Here is a 26,483-nt window from a genome sequence, read left to right on the forward strand (position 1 = left end):
TGAAATGATGTTGTAAAATAGTTTTCATGTCTTGAATTCTTCATTTTAATGTAATGATTATGTGCTGTACAGAATTTTTTTAAATTTCTGTAATACTCCAGAATTTTAAACTGTTATTTAATCATATGTTAGTTTTATTGAATAAATGTGAAAGAAAGCTTATTAGTGAAAATACCTTTCAGTTCAGAAATTTATTGTGGCAGAAAAGGCAGATTTATCAGTTTGAGATTGCTTTTGAGACAAGACATTGTCTCTAAAGTGTGAATTTGCTTTTTGTGATATGGGGAATGGATATTAAAAAATAGATTGCTTCAAAATCTGCAGACAAGCTAATGAATAAAATTTACCCCTTTGCTTTCATTATATAATTTTAAGCAACAAAGTATTATCTTGTTAAAGTTTTTCTACTGAATGTATGTTGCATAGATCCCCCCGAGAGGTGGGAAACAATTTTGTGAATAATCAAAGAGATAAAGAGTGCTTCATTGCACCGAATATGTATGACATGGCTTACAAGTGGTTTTTCTTTCAATGAAATTCTGAGGGAGTCAGGGCACTCCTTTACAGAATTCAAAAAAATTATGACTAAAGTCAACATTTTTAACTACCACAATTGATCGCCCTGAGTCAAAGCAAGCCAAGGCCCAATGCTCAAAGTATTAAAGTACTTATTGCGTCTGTGTCAGATGAAGAAATTGCATCGCAAAATAACCCATGGCCCCGTGAGACAACGCTGCGACAACGTTGAATCACTGTGAAAGAAATTGATAAGCTTTGAAAAAGTTTGGCACTAAGCATATTCAAAAGAATGTGGCAAAATTACAGAAGCAACCCAAAATTCAGATACGTTCAATTTAGGCAATACAAACTTCATTTTAAGCAAGTCGGCACAATTACACTTAAAAAAAACCCATAATTTCATACTCACGACATTCGCAAGTTCGAAAGAAGGATGGCACCAAACACAAGAAAAGACGAATCCGGCAGCAAAACATAATGTCACAAAGCAAATTTATTCACTAGAGACATTTCGCTAGTCACAGTTTGATGAACAAATCACGCACAAATTACGCACACATAAAGAATTGAGGCGCATGGCCAAGTGGAGGTCGCGCGCAAAACACAAATGTAGCCATGTGGGAGCAAACACACAGCATTCAACTTCCACACATTTTACGCCAACAGCGGCTACCTTGCCCAGTACAAAACATCGCCTTCCTCATAGCCCCGGAGCCGCAAAGCCGTCGGGTCAATCACCCTTTGCTCACGCTGTCTTGTCTAATCTCAAAATCCTCCAATCTTTTTATCTTCCTGAAAAAAGTGCTTCACCTCTATATAACTTTTCATCGAATGTTCCAGAACAAATGATTGCATCAGTCAAAAATTATCAAGAAGCGGTTCTGCAGCCAATGAAGAGAAAATCTAATCAAACCCAACACCCGATTGGCTGAAAGTTCACTGACTGAATCTAATGAAATTTGTGACGTCATCACTTGCATTTAGTCTCAGACAGAGCAGGTGATAAGGAACCGCTCCAAAGGGGGAAACACACAAAAATGCTCACCCAGATTCAAAACTGAATGAAAAGAAAGGATTCTAATGTGGATTAAACCACAATGTATATTGTTCTTTGTTCCTGTCAATGATCAATTAAAAGGGTATTGTTTATATGTTCCATACCATTCTGTTTTCAAAGACTATTATGAGTTTGTAGATAGTATTCAATTTTTTGTGTGCTTGCATTCAGATACTTTTTAAAAATAATGTGATCTTACCATATACCTAAATAAAATGCTCCAGAAGTCTATCCTCTTCCTTTCTGTACACATTAAAAAAGCTTATCTAATGTAATTTAAGTAGCCTGAAACTTTTTTTCTACTGATTTGATTAAATCTTCTTAATTCTAGGCCTTAGAATTTAGTTACTATGCTTCAGCTTCCATCTAAGCATTATTTCTCTTGTCAGTTAAGTGATGTGTTAAGCTCCAAATTTCTTCTTTTTTTGCTTCCTTTTTGTAAATAGTAATTTTTTTGCTTTAACCTGCTCAAAATCATAGTTTTCCTGTTCCAAAGCATCCTTTTTGCTGCTCCAAAAGAGTATCCATCATATTCCCATCCCTAAAGGGACATCATTGCTGATTTCTTGTGCATATTTGGAAAGTAATACAATGTTTGTATTATGTGTGAGCATGCTTGTATATTAATACATTTTTATGCGTGCATGCTATAAACATGATTGCTTCCAGAAACAAAGTTTTGCATATAGTATTTATGAGATGTTCTGAAATAAGATCATTATTGATTTTACAACTTTTTAAAGCTAAGTAATGCTGATTGTGGCAATGTTATAAACCATGTTTGTTTAGTACACAGGCTTTTAATTCATAACTTGCCATATATCTCTATAACTCAGAGTCTGGGCATTTTTTTTAAAACTAAGGATCCTTTATAAAAAGAAAAACTTTTACAAGCCCTGAATATATAAAAATGTAGATGTTTTTCGAATGTTGCTATAATTTTTGATTTTGTTTCACCAGGAATATGCTGCAAATGAAAATCAAGCTCAAATGCTTGAGTTTTATAGTCAGAGTTTCCAAACGGGATCTTTAACTGCTCATAAGGATGGTTCAAGACACTGGATTAAAGATAAAAGTCCAATCGTTGAGAGGTTTGTCTTTTGTCAAAATATTTCTGCATAATTTTGTTCCTACTGTACCAGTTCGAGTAATTCAAGATGTATACTAATTAAACTATTTCTTTTCTTTTTCTTTTTTTTTGTGACCATGACGTAAAGCATAGTATAAATGTGAAGAGCATAAAATATTTATCCTGGTCTCTTCTTAAACAAGGACACCATGGTCCTTTAAAATTTTATGTGACGAATTTGGGCTTATAAGACACATTAAGCTTTTGAAAACAGATCAGATCCTTGAGTTTTTATTCAGCCACAAAAAAATTTTTCATTAGCTCCTACTTAACGTAGCAAATTTAATTAACTTTTCTAGATGAGTTGAGATAGAATGACACAAGAGCAAATTTCGATAAATCAGCTTTTTACTGCTCCATTCAGATTTTAGCCATTAAGGTGTGATTATATGTAATGTTCTACCTAGAATGTTTCCAAAAGTAATATTTAAAAGATAAAATTTAACCAATAAAAAAAGATTTTAAAGGAAACATTTGGTTTTCAATATTTACTTGTTTGTTCTATGTTTTTACCCTTTAAAATAAAGAAAAAAAATGGCCAGTGACACACATGACTTTAAAAAAAAGGTGACTTTTTGGCCCACTTCGATTATACCATTAAGAAAGTTTTTTTAGTGATTTTAAACTTAAACTAAATTTTTGATTAGAATGAGAAGAACCATTTCTTGAAAAGTTGAAAAATAATATTTAATCCTTTCTTGCCTGCTCCTTCTCAAGTCATGCTCAGTATTTTGTTTTAATGATTTGTAATTGTTTTGTTTTAAACTAAATAAGGCTTAATTAATTAGAAGTCACTAATTTTTTACCTTGAAATAAGTAATAATTGTTAATTTCATATTTTAGTTATATTGGTTTCATTGAGACATACAGGGATCCAGCTGGAATGAGAGGAGAGTTTGAAGGTATTTTTTTCCTTTCTTACTAAGTATTTCACATCTTAAATTACTTACTTTTTCTATTCTGCAGCAGTTGATACTTGGAAAAAAAAAATCCAGCAGTTGAAATACTGCAACTGTTCCTTCGTGATAAATTTCCCTAATACGTATAAATTACTGAAACTATTAATTCGCTTATAGATGCTTTTGCCCCTCCCCCCTCCAACTAGGGAGTTGATTTATTTTTGAAAGTGTTTTGCAGTTTGCTTTTAGTCTTCCTTTTGAAAAAAAATATTTAAACCAAGTTATCATATCTACCCATCTGGAAAAATCAAGGAAATTTTTCAGTCACCAGGAAAAGTCTGGAATTTTTTTTAATTCCCGAGGAAAAACGGCAATTTTTATGGTTAAGAAGTTCAAGATAATACATTGTCTATACTTTTTTAACTTGTATTTTTGTAATATTTCTTTTTCAGGTAGACAATCAATTGCTTTTTATTCTTTTAATATTTTAAATTACATCAAATTTAATTTTTTACATAATAATGCATAAAATGTTAATTGGCATTTTGAAGATTTTTATATACTGGTCTGCTTACAGGCTTTGTGGCTGTTGTAAACAAGACTATGAGTGCCAAATTGTTAGAACTGGTAAAAGCTGCTTCCGATTTTCTGCCACTGCTGCCTTGGCCTAGTACTTATGAAAAAGATAAATTTCTTCAGCCTGATTTTACTTCTCTTGATGTTTTAACGTTTGCTTGCAGTAATATACCTTGTGGAATATGCATTCCTAACTGTAAGTATACTATTTATTGGTATGTTGTGAAATTATTTCTATTTTTATGAATTCTAGTGTTTTAATTTTTCTGAAATAATGCACAATTTTCCCAGTTTTCTCCTCCCCTTGCTTGTCCCTGAAGCTATTTTTTCTCTTTTCTTCAAATAAAAATTGAGCTATAGATTTGAATTTTAACATTACTCTTTGAATGACCTCTAAAAAATGTAGAATATGGCCTTAATAATTGGAACAGATGGCCACCGTCGACTCCCCTTCAAATTCCAAGTTTCATTCCTGTGAAATAACACGAGAAAAACCCATTTATTTGGATTTTTTTTGGTGAAATAAATCAGTTTACTGAGTAAAAAATGATTTTTTCAATCAATCATTAGTTTTTGACTTTGAAAAGTATGGGGCAAGGTCCATTTACTTGTGAAAGTGAAGGGACAGTTGCTCCCACCCACGAGCCATGTATGGATGCAAGCTTCCATTTTAGCCCCTCATTTTCTGTGCTTGGTAAAAGTGTTCTTATAATCAGTTATTTAAAGAAAAGATAAAATCAAAGATGAAATTCTTCATTTTTATCAAATTCAGACCCCCCCCCCCCCCTCCCCCACTTTTTTTTTTTTGAGAAAAACACGCTTTCGTTTGATTTTTTCTCTTTTTCTCCCTTTACGTAAGCCTAAAACACATGTATCAAGACAGGCTTTGCCAACATTGTACTCTAGATCTCTCATTGAATTTTGCTTTAAAATGTATTCTTAGTAATAAGCTACTGTTAGTTCAATAAATGGTGATGATTTATAAGCTGTTCTTGTAGTAAAATTATTTTATGCAAATTCTCATGGTTCCCAAATTAATTTCTTTTCCCTCTCCATGTTAATTTTTTGAAGTCTGATTAAAAGGGGTTACTAAAAGTCAGGGAGTAACTAAAAAACCTGCAAGAGTCAAAAAAATTCATATTTTTCAAAAAGTCAGGAAAAATCGAAAATTTTGTCAAAAAACTGGAAAATTGGGGAAAAGAGACCTTGGAATTTTTTTTTTTTTTTCATTATGAACTTTTTCAGTAAACTGCAGTCCTCTGATAGAATAACTGAGGGTGGCGGTATATTTTATGTATTTCCGCCTTAGCCCTGGCTAAGGGCGGTAACTTACTGCAAAGTAGATCACTACTCTCTTGTAAATCTCCTTTTATAATTTGAAATAAACTATGAAATTAATTTGCATCCTTTGAAACATTAAAAAAAGATTTCTAAATTTCTGATATTAAAATACATAATACTTTGTTTTTGCATCTGTTGCAAGGAAACAAACATTTTAGGTTCATAAAAAAAGCCACAAATTAAAAAAAATCAACTTTGATTTAGTGGAAATTTTCCTAAAATACCTTGTAAAGTCGGGGGACTTGAATTTTACAAGTGAGTGGGAACCCTGAATTAGGTACAATTGGGGGGGGGGGGGGGAGAATAGGAAGTTGCAAAGCATCGGTAGAAGAGAATACATTTGAAACTTGTTTTAACAAAGTCCAAGGGGTCAGTGAAATCATTTCGCTGTAATGAAATTTTGTTATACCAGTATTACAAATGTTGTGATATTTTCAATGTAATTTGAGTTGGGGGTTCACCAAAGTGTTAATTTAAACAAGATTTTCTTAGTAACCGACTTTACTAAAGTTGGGATTTTAAGGTATTATTACATTTCTTGAGGCATAACCGAAGTAAACGAATATTAGATTATTTCACCTTAAATTAACCTTTGATCATTCTTATTGGTAATTTTTCATTAACATTTGTAAGTTAATCAAGTAGGGGTGTTTACAATAAACCCCCATTCTTTGGCTAAGGTGCTATGGAACATCTCCCCAAACAATGAAATGCCCAAAAAAGTGACAAGCAGGTGCCCATCACTTTTTTGGCTTAAAATTAGGCATAAGTTAGCTTTAGAGTAAGGCATCACTTTCGTGTAGCCTCATTCTAAAGCTGTTTTTTGATCTTAACTGCTCTCAAAATAGTTATCAATTCTTCCGCCATAGGCAATGCAGCTGAGATTATTTTTCATTTTTATGTGTGTTGAATTTCATACATTAAATATGTTATATATATTTTAAAATATGATAAAATATTTTTAAAAAGAAATTTTAACTATTTTTCTCTTTTCTGCAATGACACATCATTTTAGATGTTATAAACTTGTTACATCATCTAAGGTTGATTGAAATTGAGCTTTTCGAAGCTTTAGTTACATAGGTACATAGGTTCATTCGCAGATGTATACACTCAGTTTTTTAATAGTTTTAAGATTTCTTAATTATTTTTTTAGATGATGAGATAAGACAATCTGAAGGCTTCAAAAATGTTTCTCTTGGAAATGTGATACCTCTTTATAATACAGGGCCTCCAAATTATTTGAGTAAATCTGATCAGGTATGATGTTTATTTCTTAGGTTTTAAGGAAATTATTTTGTTCATCAATGAATTCATGTTCATTAATTTAAGTAATTCATCTGTTTATTTTGTCTGTGTGGGTAAAATATTTGTGCATCAGTATAGGAAATGATTGATTCATATTTATGCATAAAAGTCTCCCAAAATGCAATGTTGAATAGTCTTTGTTGTTGTATTCTGTTTTTTTACCTCAGTAGAACAACCAGGCAATGTATATGCCTGCCTAAGCCACTCCATGTGCCAACCTAAGGAATCCATTCATAGTACTACTGATACTTTTTTACGTAGGAGGTTTAACGTTAGCTATTGAAACTTGCCCCCCCCCCCTTACAAAAAATTCTGGATCCGCCCCTGTACATATCAATTGACATACATCTGCGAACCCTGCATATGTATAAATAAACAAGAGTTATACTCATAGGTATTGGTATTTTCTAAAAGGTTTTAAAAGAGAATATTTTTGATAACTTCTGCGTGTTGAGTTTAATGCTCCTCCCTTGCTATGTCCTTTGCAGACAACAATGCTTCTGTACTGTATGAAAAACATAATTTGTTATTTTCCCCCTCAAGTCCTTGATTTTCAAGATACATCCTGAGAAATATCCCTTACTTTTTTATTGATTCCAGTTCCTCTCTTAACAATCCTGTCACTTCAATGAATTTTTGTGGACTCATGCAAAGCAATTTTCGTCGCATGCAACTAATACTTGAGGGTCTCCTTTGCTCTTGCCAAATTGTCTTTTTCTGATTGAATAGTTTAGTATTTATTTTCTTGTTTTTGTAATTTAATGGTTGAGACCTCCCTCCTTTAAATTTGTATTTTATACTTGAATAATTGTTCTATACGCTCTCTAGCGTAGATGTTTTTTTTTTCTGAAGTCTTCATCAAATCAGTTTTGACTTATTCATTTTTTGTATTTTTTTTTCTAAAATAAGTATTGACTCTGAATGTTATCATTTTTGATTTGCCATTTTAGGATTTATGTGAGAAGTATAATGTTAAAGCTTTTGACGTGCAAGTAGCTTTGCATGAGCTTTTAGGACATGGAAGTGGAAAATTGTTCAGAAAAGAAACTAATGAGAATTTTAATTTTAATGTGGATGAAGTGCGAAACTTAGAAACCAATGAAAAGGCAAGTTGTGTTTTTTATTATGAATTATGGAGTGCAAATGTTCTCCTTTACCCGACTTTATTAAAATGTTTTTTTTTTCAAAGATTTCCAGTTGGTATGAAGAAGGAGATACTTATGACTCAATTTTTGGGCCTATGAGCTCTTCTTATGAAGAATGTAGAGCCGAATGTGTTGGCTTATATTTATGCACTGATCCAGAAGTTTTAAGGTATGTAACTTCTTTATCCAGTTAGTCTTTTAAGTGATTAGTGGTGTAAATGTCCTTTGTATTTGCTTTTAAGGGTAAATACCCTCAGTATATACCTGGGTAATTTCCAAAATAAAAAAAGGTTTTTACCTCAGTATTTGTTTTCCAGAATACTATAATTCATGCAAAATACTGAATTTGTATGCTATATGATCTTGTAAATGTGTATACATTAAGTGAACCTTTTTAAAAAAATTTTTAATTTTAAAGATCTAAAATATTTATTTTAGAAAAAAAAAAAAAAAACATGCCTTGCTGCATCATGCTTTTTTTCTTAAGTCCTTGATTTAAAAGTTGACCCTTTTTGAGTAAAAATGTAATTGCTGATTCTAAAAAAAGAGAAAAATTATGAAAAAAGATGTTGAATTTTGTTTTAAAATGAAGAAAATTCACAGTGGCAACAATTACATGGGCAATTGTGATGCTGTTTGAAAATATTTTAAAATTTTGCAGCAACCTTGCAGCAAGGTGCAGCAGCAACCTTGTTTAAAAAAGAAATTAATAAAAAACTTTTAAAAACTTTTAAAATCCTTATATAACTTTAAGAACGAGCTGATGTATGCATCACATGACTTCCTTTTACACCAATTCAATATTATTTCCCCATTATTGCAATTTTAAATGTGATTCGATAGTTAACTCTCTAAATATCACCAACAGTGGCCAAATTGAAACCAGATTTAAAAAAAAAATCGGCAAGTTTGTCACCAAGTTGTCGATCAAAAGACTGGCAATATATCGCCAAGTGTCCGCCAAATTACTATGCTACTTGAGTTTGCATCAAAATTAACAATGATTTCCCCCCAAAAAGGTGCAAAAGACCCTTTAGAAACACCCAAATGCAACCAAAAGGGGAGGTGCACAACTAGACCCCACTAGGAGTCTACGTACCAAATTTCAACTTTCTAAGACATACCGTTCTTGAGTTATGAGACATACATACCAGCGGTGGGCTATGTCATTCTTTTTAAAAATCTGTTCATCAGAGGATCGTTCATTCTTTTGATCCGTTCACTTAACTTGTTCATTTGAATGACTTCGTTCATTTAAAAAAGTTGTTACAGGTGATCTCTCTGCACAACATTGCTCACATACATACGAAATAATTCATTAAATCGGTGATATTCTTTGAAGGGAAATTTACACAAATTATCTAAAACGGCGATTCCCAACCTTTTTCCACTTGCGAACGCTTTCCAAAATCATAAAAAAGTTGGGGAACCCCTTGTGCAGTAAGTCATAAGTAACAGGCAAAAACACACACACATACACACAATAGAAATTGAGATATTGATTTTATATGCAACAAAAACGAAAGCAAAATATACACGTACAAACATTGCTACGAACTAAAATGATAGCTAGAAATAAATACAAAACAAACTCAACCAAGCTAACTCCTTAGTTATAATTTGAAAACTCATTCAACTTTGAAAAAACTCAAAACGGGATATTTGCAGAACAAAGAAGCTCATAATTTTGGCTCAAATATTTGACAGTTTCAGTCGTGCATTAGCTTCAGCATTTAATTTGCTTTTTTCTTGATCTCTGTGTATGTGAAAATCCTTCACATAAAAACGTTGTCCAAAGGGGTAATAAATTTTTAATGTCTTTTTTCTGCCACAACAGTACGTTTACAGTAGTGGATTTACGTGTCACAATTGGGCCCCCATGGACATGGGGGGCCCTGAAGGTTATCGAAAAGGAACATGAAAAATCTGTTTTTTTTCTCTGTTCATCTCGAGAGGCCCCAAAACTGCATTGCAACGGCACCAACACCTGTAAATTTGCATTGTACATTAATCTTTAACCTTCAATCTAACTTCGGTTAAGGAATAATCTTTAAAAGAACCTTTCAGAGAACTCTCTCAGATTGACTAAATGATATATTTATACTTTGAGTCAATTTAATTAGCTCTTTAAATTTGTCTTCATGAAAATTCAAGGTACATTAAACCACCAAGAGAAGGGTGATATTTCTTTGTCGCTCTCAAATGATACATAAACTAAGCATAAAAAATTAGCTAAAAGCTATGGGCGTCGGAACGGGGGGAGCTGAGGGAGCTTGAGCTCCCCCTGGTATATTTCAGACCGGCTTTAGCTCCCCCGGAAAATTCTTGCACTGCTGCTTTTTGCATACATTGTTTACTTCAAACCTGATTTCAAAAATGTGATCGGCCTTTTTTGGGAATTTCGGAATTTCTACCCAATGAGCAACAAAAGCAGTGAGCAGACGGAAGTGGTCAGTGCACTTGAATTCACCTTCACCTTTTTTTTCACTGTTTAAGCACTCTTGATTGCCGAAATGCGGTGAGAGTGGACTCTACTCCGATGCGAAAATCAGTACCAGTCTGAGGCGTAGCATAACCAAACATTTTGGGGGGGGGGGGAGGGGGACACCAGAGCCATCACCAAGAAGGTTTTGCTACCCCCCCCCCCGCCCAGTTTTTCAGAAATGGCGTTACCAATTTCATATTAGTAATGAAAAAAAAAGCAGAAAGGAAACCTTTACAATTTTAAGAACATGTAATAGAAATGATAAGTGAACAAATAGAATAAAAGTGTCGAAAAGAGTTTTTTCTGCAAAATTTGAAAGCAAATGCAATCTCTGAATATTATTTAGGAACATCCAAGCAAGGTTATGCATTATGATTTACCTCTGAGGAGCACTGAAAACGAACGTTTCGAACGTTTTTTAACGAAAAGAAAGTATTCAGTGTTTAGTACAAATCTATGACAAGCGTCAGTCAAGTAAAAAATGAATACGTAAATAAACGTAACATCATAGGGGCTGCCGTAATTTTTAAATTTCTTTTTTTCTTTTTCTTTTCTTTTTTTTTCGTAAAAATATCATCATGAAAGTAGTGATTAAGTAGAGAAAAATATATGTGCCACCAAAATACATTTTAATTAGAGAAAAAGTTGAAACAGAGTAAGGAGAGTTTAAAAATCTCATGACTAGTCACACCACTGCTAGTGTGCTAGTTCTAAGTGTTTAAATACAAAAGACGAAATTAAACGAAAATTTTATCGCGATGTTCTGGAGACATGACATCTAAAACAAAAGAAAGTGTAAAAACTAAGATAAGTCTGAACCACCAAAAAATTCAAAAAAAAAATTTTTTTTTTTTGACGTGGGGCCGCAAACGCTTGTATTTCAAACAAAAAGTATAAGGCTAGAAATTGAAAATTTAATTATGGAAAAACCAAACCACTGAAATAATTTTGGAAATGAATAGCACCTGAGAGCGAAGACACATTGGCTTGGTTGGATAAAGCAGCATGCTAATGAGGGAAAGAGTGGAGTTCAAATCTGGGCCGAAAAATATCGTTTTAATGGGTTTTTGTTTCTCAGCAGAATTTTAATCCAAGTTTCCACTAGTATGCTGTATATCTGCAATTCCACTAGTATGCAAAATTCTAAGCTGTATATCTGTTGTTGTTAAAATCAGGAAACAAAACATTGATTTTAAGAGGGGTAAATCGAAGTTTGACTTTGCAGAAGGATAAATTTCAATTTATTTTGCTGCTTTACTACGCATTGCTTTGGTCTATAGCATCTCGAGGTTGCATTGAAATCAGAAAATTCTTCCTTTGAACTCGAATGCTTCGCGTGGGTCAACTAGTCATCTAAAATTGCGTTTCTGGAATTTCACTATCGGAAAATTGCTAAAGACAGATCCCGAACCTCTCCTCCCAGTAACATAGCCAACTATTATCTAAAACTGCGTTTTGACAACTAACTTCGAAAATTTATTAATGAACTTCAGCCCCTCCACCTCTGCGAATATAATTTAAAATAATCTTAAATTTCGTATAAGGTCTTACCTTTCAAATAATTACTGGGGTAAAGCACCCGAAAACTCACCCCTAACATCACTAAAAGTCAAATAAAATTGTTTTTGGAGCTCCAGTTTGGAAAACTTTCCAGTCTTCATAACGATATCAAAGATGGCACACAGCTGCGTTTCTTAGATTGTTCATTTTTGACAAATTTCTGGGAGGGGGCCCCCGGATTTCTCCTCTAATTAACATCTCCGAATAAAGTCTAAAACTGCGTTTTCAGAACAACAATTTTGAAAAACTTCCAGGAAGAACCCTAAAATACCAACCTCCTTAACGTAATTAGAGAAAAAATATAAAATTTTTCAAGTTTCAATTTCGAAAAATGCCGAGGAAAACGCTCCCAGGCTACTTTTTCACCCTAGAATTAACAAAGATCATCTAGAATACATTTTTAAGACCACACAAATTAGAAAAAACATCCTATTTTTGATTTTTGGGCTAATTTTTTTATAATTCTGGAACAAAAGATTAAGTGTCTAGCAAGCTGGGGGTGATGAGTCAGTTTGGCATTTAAATATGAATAGCATGGGTGCTCCAGACATAACTAAAAAAGATTGCTAAGGTTGTTTGTACTTGTTCAAATAATTTCAACTTTCCAAAAACTTATCCCATTTTAAGTTATCTGACCCCTCAGATTATACTTTACGAAGTTACAATTATTCTTGTTTTTTTGCTTTCTAAATTACGTTTTTTTTTTTGGCACTTACAGATATATTTTCATGACAAAATTGTTACTTTTCATCTACTATTGCAGAAAAAAAACCCAACAATATTATTATATTAATATTTCATAGTTTCTATCAAAGACTTTTACAAAAACTTATCTGAACAATATAATATATAACGAACACTTTATTTTAACACATTTCCAACGTTCTGTTTCTCCGCCCTCCTGTTTCATCTATTCGCCTTTTTCTAGTTCTCAGAAAATAAGAAATTCTTCTAAATGCTACGCTGTCGAAGCCTCCCCTTTCCTCCAAAATTATTACAGAGCACCTCAAATTTTGTTTTCAAATCTCCGATTCCCTGAAAATTACCGGAAGAGAGTCCCTGGATATCTTGCCATCCAACAACATGGGAGATTATGTAATGTTCCGTTTTTGGGACTTCAATTAAAAAAAAAATTGCTGGGCCCCTAACGCCAACAAATATGATCCACAGTTGCGTGTTTTAGCGATTACAATTTTGAGAAAATAACGAGAAGGAACCTCTGAACCTTTTCTGATAACACCATTAAAAAACGCTCTCTAGTAGGACTTCAAGTTTAAAAGTTTCCAAAGTAGAGCCCTGGTACAGTCTTTTCCTCTGACATCATTGAAGGTTGTCAACAATTACGTTTAATACTTCAAAATCGAAATATTTGGCGGGAGATGTAAATCGATTCAAAAAATCGATCAAGGAAATCCTTCGAGTCACATTTTCACTTAAGTCAACAAATATGGTATACAATCGCGTTTTTAAGACATTAATTTCGAAAAATTTTCAGGGAAGGTATTCAAAACTTTTCTCCCCTTAACATTACCGAAGATCGCCTAAAAATTCGTTTTTAGAACAAGAATTCGGAAAAAATTTCCGGGTGAGGATCCCCGTAACTCCTCTATTTCTACGTCCTCATCATTGAGTACTGACTGACCTTCTTTCAAAACCAGAAGTTTTATCAACCTCATTCTCTCCACAAACAATTGATACAAGATAAAAAAGAGATGGAAGCTTCGAAGCTAATTTTATATGTAGAAAAAAAAAATTAAAGTTCCCCCCACCAATTATTTTAAGGGGCCACTGCTTCTGCCCCTTACATACCAGACACTTCTCTTAATGTGTCTCAGCTCCCCCTACTTCTACAAAGTTCCTACGCCTCTGGCTAAAAGTATTTCAGTCTCTTGCATATGGTCCGTGTAATGTTTCCATCAAGTTTAATCGATTTTTCTGAAGCAGCTTAGAAAACTTAAGCATTTATATTCTTTCAACTGAATTTATTGTATTCAAATGTGGAACTTTTCCGGCAGGTCTCCAATAATATCATTCTCAATGAAAGCAGTAAAACTCGCACCTTGTAATGACAGACTTAATTCTTTAGATATGAAATATGTCAGCAAAAAAAGCTAACATTTTCGTGCAAAGAGTGTCGAATGTGCCAGAGACAAATGAATTAACAATGAACAAAGAACTGCTTGAACTCAAGACTTCATCTTAAACAAGCATGTTAAAATTCCGCCATTGCACTATTATTTTCGCGAACCTCCTTAGTACCTCTTGCGAACTCACAGGAGTTCAAGAACCACCGGTTGGGAAACAATGAGCTGAAAGTAAGAAAATATGCTTATGAAAAATGAATCAAAATTATTTTATTCAGGTATAGATGTATAAAGCAATTATAGTTCATTTTGTAAGATATTTCTCAGTTGCCAAATGCTAAGATATGTTTTCAGTCCAAAAATTGCAGGTTACATTTCAGCATGTCACAAAATTAAGTCGGTAAATTTTAATTTATAAAAAAATAAACTTTATGATGTCTGATTTTTTTTTTAAATCGAACTTAAGTGAAATAGTGCACCAATTCTAAATAGAAATATCATCTCTAAGTGTACTGTCCACCTCTGACAAGTTGAGCTCCGCTGCCCGACCAATTCAACGATTCCATTAGTTGAATTTGGGGTGAGAAAAAAACGGCTTAAGAACTTGCGGATTTAGTGTATTGCCCATTTGGCGAACAATATTACTATACCTAACTATTAGCAAGCAGTACAGGATTTCTTCGCCAATGAAAGGGTTGCAGTGGTAGCCCAACTCTGCGCCAAACAATTCCTCTTCTTACTGATTGCTTTCCTTTGATCAAAATGAAATTGTTCAAGGATATAGCTCAACTTGTCGGAGCTGAACTGTAGTATGGTCACAAGTGAAAATAAAACAAAAAATAATTTTGAATGTGTACTTTAGGTTACATTTTAAAAAAATGTAAATTACAAAATAAATAAAAGATAACTGTTAAAAAAAGAAAAAGAAACAGGCTATAATATAAAACACGAGAATAAAGAAATGTTTATTGAAATAACGTTAAATGTACATAAACTTATCAAAATACTATAATCATAAAACGTCTGCTTTTTAAATAAAAACTGGTGTAAGTTGTCAAAACTGACTATTTTTGACCCCAAAACAAACATCTGTCAACCATGACATCTACTCAAAAGAAAGAGGTGCGTTCCTTCAAATATTTTTACCCAGCTACTACACTGTATACATACATATAGTATTACCAATAACAAAAAAAAGTAGTAAGAAATATACTGGTAGCTTAGCCAGATTACCACATAATTCAATTTAAAAAAAAAAATCCCACAATGTATTCACCTGAACACTTGCAAATTTTAAATGCTGCCCTTTTTCATAAATAAAAGTTAAACCATCAAGTAGATTGGGTTGCTTCAGATCATATCCTTACTAGACCAATATCAATTTTTTTCATTCTCTTAAAGTTATGGTGAATTTCTTTTTCTTTAACTTATGATAAAGAAAGTATTAGAACTAGTTTTGACAATGCATCCTCTAAGTTGCTAATTTACCAACTAACAACATAAATTTTGCTGATCATTCAGGTAAAGGCATATGACTTGCGTTGGTTACAAAATGTAAACCATTCTTTTTTAATATTGTCAGGTAGGGTGAAACAGGGCGGATTTTGTCAAGTGGGGGGGTGAAATGGGTCATAGCAATAGGAACATACAATAACTAAGAAATTATTACTAAATCACATACAATAGCTGAAAGAAATAATTTCCAATGAACCGTTTATTTATTTTTACTTATTCAACACCAAAATATTTTGAACTAAAATTCAAAAATATAATGTCAACAACCTTCAAATTCTGCTCGTTCAATGTCTTCAGAATTTGACATCTTGAAACAATGTCTGTATCTTCCTTCTCAGGGAAGATGTAGTAGTTGCCCGAGTTCGCTTTTCGTAGAAAATTTACGCTAGAAGCTAGATTTACGTAGAAAATTATTGACATCTGTCAAGTGATCAACAAAATCTTTCGAAGATTTCTTGCCCTTATATTAGACAAGAGCCCACTTCCCTGGTGTTGGTTCTTGCATAACTAACTCAGGCATTTCTTCATCCAAGAGTTGGGGTTTCATTCGGTTGCTACTTCTTAGAAGATGCCCTGGCTCTTGCTTTCTTGAGCAATTCTGGCATCCTCTTACATAAGTTGCATGCCCACCTTTTTTCAAAATTCCTGGCCAATTCCATACCAAGAGTGCCACAATTGAATTTTTCAGAATTGGTCTTTATGAAATCTTTAGCAACAATAATTATATTTTTCTATCAAATGAGAAACCACACTAAGCAGTAAGTAGAGCTCCGGGGTTTCTCTTGGCATATTATATTTCCTTGCAGCGTCAGGAATTGTTGAACCACCTTCAACTTCATTAGTGCAGCCTCTAAATCAGTCTGAATATTTCTTTTCCCTTTTTCTTTCATACACCTCAGGCATTTTCATTGAATAAATGAAAAATTTGAATTAGGAAATTAGATAGGTAATAGGTTGTATATATGGATGAAAAGTTTAGCTTTTGAATTCCACACATTAATAATACATACTTTATCTTTGTTACATTTAAAAATCTTCTAAATTTACTGCTAAGACCTATTTATTGATGTTCAAAAGTCAATTTACTATCATTATAGATTAAAATTTGCCAAGTCTAACTATGCCCCATTTTACCCCACCACATGAAAATATCAACAAAAGAAGAAAGAATTGATACTTTTTTACCTGATTTTTGCAAATTATAGATGAAAGTCTGGTATAACTAATAACATTTGAGAATTTCAAGAAAAAAGAAGTTTGTCTTGCTTCCCAAAAATTCACATGTGACTTGAGAAACAAAATGTCAATGTAGTGTTCCCACCAATTTTCACAGAAACTTCTTTAAAAATCAGAATTGTAGCCAAAAAGCCCCATATAACTTGTGTAAAATTTGGGGAAAATTCAGACAATTTCTATTAATAAAAATACACAGCATGCCCCATTTCACCCCATAACCCATTTCTTACTGAAAGTTTCAATGAAATGGTAGTATTATTCTTAATGTGTTTGTTTATAGATTTTAGTAAAGGATTATTTTTGGAAGGTGATTTCATTTAATAGTTTACACTATTCTATTGTATGTCATAATACGAGCTTTAGCTGCTTGAAATTAAATTATTCCTTACAAAAGATTTATTAACAGTTGAAATTAACTGAAACATATCGCATAGTACTTATAACGAATGAATTTGGTCCTGTTTTCGTTAAATTAATAGCTTTCTTTTTACAAAGAAGAGTCCTATGTATTTTGTTTTCAGAAATTACTTTAAAGTTTAAAAAGAATTTTAACATTCTACTAATTTCATTTAAAGGCATTTCAAGTTCATTTAAAATATTGAGTTGTTCGGAAAGTAAATTCGTGTTCTTGCGACAAGATTTAATTGTATTTTTTCACACCGAAAAAAACCACTTATGCCATATAATTGTTATATATTTTGAAAACTTATGTAGCAAGACGCACTTGTGAAATCATTTGACTCGACGCAGTACTTTTTGGTTGATGACTTTTCTAACATGAAAAGTGAAAGCAGAATTTTCGACGTATTTTACTTTTTGTGATTGAAAAGGATTGACTAAAATTCTGCTCACACTTCTGAACACTTCTGTTCAAGAAATAAAAAAATAGCCAATATACATGGAGAATATATATTGACAGGACGCAAGTACCAATGGTTCGCAAAATTTTGATTCTGCAATTTTGATGCTGAAAAGACACCTCGTTCTGGAAGGCCAGTTGAATCCAGTAAAGATACAATAAGGAAAATGATTGTTACAAAATGGTGAGTAACAACACCAGTGATCGTTCAAAGATTCAACTCCTCAAACCTGAACTGTTTATGACTGTTTGAAAAGGCCTAGGTTTAAAGTACCATCTGGAAAAAGCGAAATTTCTTTCCAAATAATCCAATACTTTGCTGCCTGAAAAAACTGCAAGAGATTAACCATTCATATTGATGTAGAGAAAAGTAGGTTCATTTAGCTCTGTACAAACACATTATTTTCTGCAGTAGTTATCAAAATCAAATGTCATACTTGCACTTGTACTCAAATAAAGTCCCACATTAATGTTTTCTTTGAAATTGCTTATTTTATTTAAAATAATTTGATTGCAAGTTGTTAAAATTATTCTTGCACTTTATTTTGATCAGGATTTTTGGTTATGTAGGAGCTGAAGCAGAAGAAATTATGTATACCAATTGGTTAAGTTACTGCCAGAAAGGACTAGAGAGTTTGCAAATGTATGAACCACAGACAGAATCATGGCTTCAGGTTTGCATTTATTTTCAGTTAAAATTTAAGATTAATCCTGTAAGAATGTGATTAGTTTAATGTGTATTTATACAGTTTTATCCATACCTTGCATTTTCCTCTTGTTTTTTCATTGTGTACTGTTATAATCTTACATACAATTTACTTTCATGAAACAAACACTCTGATACAACGTGACTTCCTCAAGCTACTGAAGAAACTTTTTATTACATCTTATACTTTTTAAAAATTATATTTTAAGCAGAGTGAAAAAAAAAAAAAAACTACCATTCAAATTGGCTTGCCAAGTCATATTAAACACACTGTATTTGGAACAAAACTGCTTTCCATTTTAAAATCGTCTGCTGTCTGCAACAGTCATATTCAATATATTATATATACAAAAGTGTAATATGGTGGATCCCTTTGGGGGTTGAGGGACATGTTTCTCATTTGCATTTATAACATAGCTATAATATGATGAAATATTTTCTTGCTAAATGCAAGTATAATACAAGGTCTGCCAGTTTGTGACAGTTAGTGGTTTTATCCGTTTTTAGCCAGGATTTTTACTGTCATGTCAAAAACCCTTTTCGATGTGGTTCTTGAAATAATTGCCAAAAACCTTACCCTTTTTTTTTCCTAGCAACAACATTGAATAGTATATTTCAAAAAGGGCATAAGTCCAGTGCATTTCCGTAGGACTTATGTCCTTTCTGAAATAATCAATTCAATTACCCTAACAAGTGAGATTTAGTAGAATGAAAGAGAGATTTTTTATTTTAGAATAAATAATATTATAAATAGCGATATGTTTTAAAAGTAAATAAATAAAATATATATCTTTGGTCAACAGTTACATTTTACATTTAGTGGCATTCTTAATATTTTTTCCCACAAGGCATCCAGTTACAAAATACCAGTTTTGAAGCTTTTTGTATACCAAGGTCATATCTAAGTTTGGAAAGGACCAATCCAAAAATGGGGAAATTTCTTTGAATTGATGTTGAAATACATGAGCTATATTGGTTTTTACACCATACATTCGCTGAACTGAGATGTAACTTCCAGGATATAGCTCAGATTCAGCTTAAAAAGCTATTTTAAACTTAAATGAATTTGGTTGTTTCTAGAAAATATTATCTCATTTATAAAAAGAATATTTATATAAGTTTACACAAGAAAAAAAATATCGAAAAAAGAAAAAAAAGTGTCATCGAAAATATTTAGATGAATTATAACATAGCATATAGTGCTGATCTACTTAGTTTTACTTTTACTCGAAAGAAAAGAAGGATTCCATAAATCATAGTAGGATTTTTAGGTTGAAAAAATACTTGTAACTAATTGTTTTGTTTTAAATGAAAAATTTAAACAGCACTGATTTGAATACTAGATTTAAGTTTTAATATCCATAACTATTTTTACGGTATAACAATTTAAAGGAAAATTCAAAAACTTATTTTAATAAAGGCTGTAGCCAGGTTTCTGTGTTAAATGTACCCTTGCGGATTTTTCAACTCACACTTGAGGGATCATTTTGCTGTCGAATAAAAATAATTTATCCAAGTTTTCAGCTCTTTATCTCAAACAACCTTCGAGTTCTTCAAAAAAAAACCTGTGCTTTCGATTTAAAAATTTTTTTGTAGTAAAATTCAAAATTTATGAATGGTATATTTTCCCCTTATTCTTAGGCATAAAATACATGCAAAATTATTAAAGTCATAATTTTTAAACAGAAAGCCGATTTTTGGCGACAGAAATAAAATTTAAATAATTTTTTTTCAATGCTTTTCGGAAAAGTGTCAAATAACCAAATTTTCTCAGAAAATGTCTTTTATACTCTTGTACACTCAGGAATTTTTTTAAAGTGGTGGAACAGTACAAAAAAAAAAAAAAAATAAATAAATAAAAAAATAAATAAATAAAAATAAAAAGGGAATTCTTTTTTTCATAATTTTGTGTTTAAACAAGTTAAAATATTTTTTATTGCCAAAAAATTCATTTCAACTAAGTCAGTAAAAAATTGTCTAAGTAAAAAAGAAAATTAAAAAAAAAATGTTTTGAAAATACTATCTTATCAGAGAAAAAACATAAAGAAAACCATAAAAAAACTAAAGAGGCAGATCCTTCATGAAGTTATTAAGAGTGTAAAAAATGATTAAAGAGTTTTTTAATAAATATTATTCAATGCTAAATTGTACATACTAAGAGCGACGGTGTTTCTTTCTTTGTTTCCAATGGCCAGAAGCCCCCATAGCACCTACAGCTCTGAAACTTGGCACAAAAATTCGAACGTACCCCGGGCCTGTGCACCTGGAAGCCGAAATTCTAAATTTTGAATTAGTTTTTTTTCTAATAACCTAAGTAAGCTAAATTTCATGTAATTAGGGGGTAAAAAATCCCCCCACCCCCTAATATTATATATCGTTGGAAAGGGTTTTTCTTCCCGAACAAGATGATGTTTGTTCCATCTCTTTCAATTAATTAAAACAGGAGATGTAAGCGATTCTAATTGAGCCAATTTTCAAGGCTTCTCTTTGGAGAAAAGCTATAACACTAGGTTCATTTTCCGGACAATTTTCAATAACTTTCTTTTTCAAACATTTTGGAGAAAGTTGCCTTTGTTGCTTATGAATATTTTACTGTTATTACTTTATTTTAAATTCATTGTGCATATGTTAATTGATTTTCTTTTTAATTAGAAAGTCGCGTGACCAATTTGGCAATGAATTATAGAAGAATGATATATGAGTTGCCAAACTGTTTTGCATTTAAAAGCTACTTTAAATGTATTTTTGATGTATTTTTTTATTTAGTAAACTATTTTAAATTTCAAGGGATTGTGTTTAGGTTTTCAAGGGGTGTTGACGCATTTTGGTTAAAGAATGATTATTGGTTATTTGACAGCAAAAGTGAGGGGGGGGGGCGATTTTTTTTTTATTCTAGCGGGATTTTTTCCCCTTTTCTCAAATGATAGTTTTTGTATAGATAAATTCTTTTTCATACGTACGGGATTTCCTTTTTGTCTTAGATGGACCGTGTTTTTTAACTATTTTTCTGCTGGGGAATTTTTGTTGAAACATTTTTGTTAGAAAAACTGGATCGCTTATCGGTCGGAGTTCGCTTCGCTCACTAATTGGTTTGATCACTGTGGGTTACTGTAGTGTGGTCGCTTTGTAAGTTTGGCGATAAGCAATAGATATGTGGGATTATTTACATTACACAGAGTTTCGTACGCTCTTGAAAAACCTTGAAAAGTGCTTGAAAAAAAAGTTCATTTTCAAGTGCTTGAAAACCTTGAAAAAGTTTCTTACTGCTTGAATTCTTTCAAAAATCATCAGATTGTGCTTTAAAATTTTAAAAAAGTATTTCAAATGCAATTTTCTAAACATGTGTTCGATTTGCAACATCTCGAAAAATTGCTTCCATGTTTGGCACTTCAATCCTTTTGCATCTTGTAAATATTTTGAAGTTTTTTACAATCGGAAGTTATTTTGACACATGGTAGGTACCTCAGATTAGTTTATTTTTTGTTTAATTTCAATATTGAAAAAAAAAAATTATTTTGAAAACCATGACAACATTGAACTTACCCGGTTTTCGCGGAAAATTGCTCTTGTTTTTCAGACATATCACGTGATACAAAAATTTACATAATTTGACGGTGCCAGAATTTTGACATCATAGAATTTAATCATTCCATATTCATTCCTCATCTCAGCTAAATATGATACAGCTTGAGACATCTTATTTTGACATATATTTTCTGTCTCATGCTCGATATTTGGCATAAATAGTAAAGCCTGTTGAAATATTGATTCGTCTGTTCAGTGATGAAAAAGTCAAAGTCGTTGTGAATGAAGACAGTGATGAAGACTAACCTTACTTGTGATAATTTTCAACAATTTTTGATGATTTTTTTTATTAACTGTCAGTTTTTTAAAATAATAAAATTAAATGGTGTCTAAATTATAATAAAGTTACTTTAATATTTGAAATTTTTGTCCTTATTGGAGTAAAACTGAAAAATGATTCCCAATAACATTGACAAAATATATAATTGTTTTTACGTACAATTTTAAATTTAGCATTAAATAATATTTATTAAAAAACTCTTATCTTTTTTTTTTTTTTACATTCCTAATAACTTCATGAATCATAAAGAACATGTCTTTGTTTTTATGGTTTTCTTTATGTTTTTCTCTGGTAAGATAGTATTTTCGATACATTTTTTTTTTAATTTTCTTTTTTACTTAGTAGATGATTTTTTACTGACTTAGTTCAAAAGAATTTTTTGACAATAAAAATATTTAAACTTGTTTAAACGCAAAATTATAAAAAAAAAATCACTTCTTTTTTTTTTCTTTTTTTTTTTGTACTGTTCTACCAATTCAAAAAATTGGAAAAAATTCCTGAGTGTAGAAGAGCATAAAAGACATTTTCTATCAAAATTTGGTGAGTGATACTTTTTAGAAAAGCATTGAAAAAAAATATTTAAATTTTATATCCATCGCCAAAAATCGGCTGTTCATTTAAAATTATGACTTTAATTTGTCAGTATTTTATTGCTAAGAAAAACAAAAAAAAAACCATTCATCAATTTTGAATTTTACTATGAAAATTTTTTTTATAAAAAAGTTTAAAAAAAAAAAACTCGAAGGTTGTTTGAGATAAAGAGCTGAAAATTTGGCTAAATTATTTTTATTCAATACCAAAATGCTCCCCCAAGTATGATTCAAAAAAAAAAAAAAATGCAAGGCAGATTTTACATATAAACTCGGCTACAGCCTTTACTAATTTAATTTTTAATTAACTTGATTGATATGATGTGCAAATTATAGTTAAATAGTTTTTAGCATGAGGAAATTTTGTGTTATATGTGTGTTTTGTCTTATAAAAATACCAATGATTATTTTACAGTATTTGACTGTTTTCGGCAGGTTTTTGACTTCAAAAACCTAACCTGGTATAATACTATTAGACCTTGAATTAAGTATCCTATCAATTTTTTTTATATTTAGCATGGTAGCACATGGAATATTTTAATTCCATTAAAGTAAAATTGTTTAGAAAATAATAATATTGTAGTTTAAACACAATAAACTATAACTGGAGAACATTTCCCTGGAACATAAAAAACTTGGAAGATAAAAGTAGTGGTGCATATAAAATGGTGCAAAATGAGTATGAGTTATGATAATTTCGATATGATATTGAAAAAAATTTTGGTCTTCAGGCTACAATACAGAATTTTCAGGAACCTAAAAGTGATTTCTATGAGATCAAGAGAGCAGGGATGTTTGTGATCCAAAAATTTCGAAAGAGCTTCCTCATAGTTTCCGAAAATTTCACACTGTCTTCAAAAATTTTACTTGAGTTCACTTTAACCCCTCTTTGTCCTAAAAAAAAAACAGTTATAAATGCAAATAAAACATTAAAATGAAATAGTTTTCCATTGTGTTATCGTTTCAAGAACATTAACTCTTCAGTGGCATAAACTTTGTGTTTAAATAAAGATAAAAGCTTGAAAAGCTAATTTGTTTTAACCTCATGAAGAAAGTGTTTTTTAAATTCATAAAATTAATAAAAAACGTTAAGAGTTAAAGTTGAGGTATGCTCTGTTTGTAGGCACATGCCTCAGGCTCGATATGTCATTCTTCAAGTATTGTTGGAAGGGGGAGGTGACTTCGTAAAAATTGAAAAGCTGAAAGGTGCTGATGGCAATCCTGACCTATTAGTAACTATGGATCGTAGTCGACTGTTGACAGTTGGAAAACCTGTTATTGGAAATTTCTTGAAAAGGTTGCAGGTGAGTAAGTAATTGTGTACTTAATTACTTTCTTCGAACTTTTATATTATTATTGTTAAAACACGAACCTTAAAAATTACTACTTTGTGGCAGCTTGAAAGTTTTGCTTTTTTCTATTACATAAGATGGTGTCATGGCTTCATGTCTTTCTCTCCGTCTCTTTTTAAAAGTATATTGTAAAAATTATAGCAAAAAGAACCTATACAGAATAATTTATGCAATTTAAATTTTGCATGCTTTTCTGTAATTGTTCTCCTGCATACACTTGTAAGAATTAAACTTATTTTATTCATTTTTTTAGTTGTACAGAGCTACAGCTGATGCAAAGTCAGCCAAAACTATGTATGACAAGTATTCAGCTGTCACATCTGAAGATCGATGCCCATTTTTGCACCACAGAGAGATTGTTATGGCACGAAAGAGACCTCGAATAATGTTCGTTCTAGCCAACACTATCTTAAAAGGTTTTTACTTTTTTATTTTAAACCTGCATTCTTTTTAAATAAGATTTTTGGAGCATCAAAAAAAGCTTTCCGTTAGCTTGTTGACTTCCATTAACTTGGTTGTATCTTTTCAAATGTTTAAAACATACAAATTAAATTTGGAAATTAAACAGCATTCTTCAAAGCCTTTTTTTATCCAGCAATAATTAGCATAGAATCAATTTTATCAAGATCCATATTTCTTTATATCATCTGTATATAAAGGTTTGTCATTTAGGGGGTTCAGTAGGGGGCAATTGCCCATTCCCTAGCTTGATGAAATAAATGTATTTACAGGTATGTGGAAGTGATTCTTATTTTTCGACGAAAATGTATTGAATACGTACTCTTTGGTCCCCCCCCCCCCACCCCCAGAAATTTGGAAATGACTTGTATATGTACGTAGTACATAATCCTCTACAACAGTCATTCATAATTTCAGAAAAATTTGTTTTTCTGGAGTCAAATTTAAATGAAACATTCACTGACCACCGCCATTCATTTGCGTCAAACATTGCAATCAAACGTTGTCTCAGTTATACATGACTGCTATATCTCAAGACTTAACAGGCGGACTCAAACAAAATTTGGTCCATATGTTGACCCTAGAGGGTACAGGTGCTGAATCAGTTTTGGTGCCATTTGCTCCATGATTCCCCTTTGAAGTGACCACTGAATTTTGGGGACAAATGTTTCAAAACACTCAAACCAGATCCCCTTTTTATTCCCCCCCAAAATAAAAATGACCCCCCCCCCCAAAACCAGAAGTTGCATCTGTCCTTGTTGAATGGTACTCTGTAAACAATATGGTCCCACTATCTTTAAATTCTAAGTGACTAATACTTACGGTGATTAAGCATGTATAATTTTTAAACATTGTTCTTAACTGTAAATGACTTTTATTCACTTTTGTCTTTTTTTTTTGTTTTTTTGTTTTGTAGATGGTAAAGTCCACTTAAAAAATTATGATTCCACTCTTGAAGGTATGATTCAATCATGGGTTGATCGTTTCCAAGAACTAGATGTTACATCTATTTTAGAAGAAATGTGGGAAAAGGATAAACCTCATTTTCTTTGATTTAGCATCTGTATGAAACTGAATGCAAAATGCATGGCATAAAATTTATTTTTGATGAATATTTTGATGTAAACCTTGTTTTTCTTTTATTCAACATGGGCTCCAAGTTGGATGCTTGAATGTATGAAAAAAAAATTTTTTTTGAAGAATTTTTTGATTCCCATAATTTTTTTATGTAGCGATAAAATTTTATATTACTCTGTTTAATTGTGCATTCTGTCTGTTTCAGTGTTCATTTATTTGAATTTATAAACATTCCCCTCAGCACATGAACTAAGAATAGATTTTAAAATTAAATGAAATTAAAAAAAATATTGAATCTAATAATCAACCTGTGATATAAAAATACTGAGTGTAATTATCAATCTGTGATATTGTTCTTGTCTTGGGACGCAACAAAAAAGAGGGACATAATGGTCATCATAAAAAGCAATGAATCAATTAATGTACAAATTAATTTTTTTGTGCACCTGCAAAAGTAATAAGTTTATTCTCATATTAAGATGATTTTTTAAAATTCTGATATTGTTTAACGGTAAAATATGAAGAGTTGCAGCTTAGACTGCAACAAATTTAGATGCATTGTGCTGTCAGTAAATGATGTCATCCCCCTTTTTTTAGCGCTTTTGACAGCCCCTCCCTCTTTTTTGTCCTAAAATGTCACATTTCACCTTAACCCTCCCATCCCTTGTCACATAGCTATCTTTCATAAGGATATTGTTATAACAAAGATGTCACACTTATT

At 31.6% G+C, this 26,483-nt stretch overlaps 1 protein-coding gene across 1 annotated transcript in view; it reads left to right on the plus strand.

Annotated features, from left to right (window-relative positions):
• The window catches only part of LOC129217108 (dipeptidyl peptidase 3-like), a 45,579-nt gene extending 19,640 nt beyond the window's left edge, over positions 1 to 25,939 (plus strand). The window contains exons 9-18 of the mRNA XM_054851359.1: positions 2,537 to 2,667; positions 3,549 to 3,607; positions 4,182 to 4,376; positions 6,678 to 6,781; positions 7,780 to 7,935; positions 8,019 to 8,143; positions 18,267 to 18,387; positions 23,981 to 24,178; positions 24,480 to 24,642; positions 25,602 to 25,939. Of these exons, the coding sequence (XP_054707334.1) occupies positions 2,537 to 2,667; positions 3,549 to 3,607; positions 4,182 to 4,376; positions 6,678 to 6,781; positions 7,780 to 7,935; positions 8,019 to 8,143; positions 18,267 to 18,387; positions 23,981 to 24,178; positions 24,480 to 24,642; positions 25,602 to 25,738 (1,389 nt within the window). The 3' untranslated portion in view covers positions 25,739 to 25,939. The remainder of the gene's footprint in view (positions 1 to 2,536; positions 2,668 to 3,548; positions 3,608 to 4,181; positions 4,377 to 6,677; positions 6,782 to 7,779; positions 7,936 to 8,018; positions 8,144 to 18,266; positions 18,388 to 23,980; positions 24,179 to 24,479; positions 24,643 to 25,601) is intronic.
• The last annotated feature ends 544 nt before the right edge of the window (positions 25,940 to 26,483 follow it).

This window comes from Uloborus diversus, chromosome 2 (genome assembly GCF_026930045.1).
Source record: "Uloborus diversus isolate 005 chromosome 2, Udiv.v.3.1, whole genome shotgun sequence".
NCBI classification, from domain to species: Eukaryota; Metazoa; Arthropoda; class Arachnida; order Araneae; family Uloboridae; genus Uloborus; species Uloborus diversus.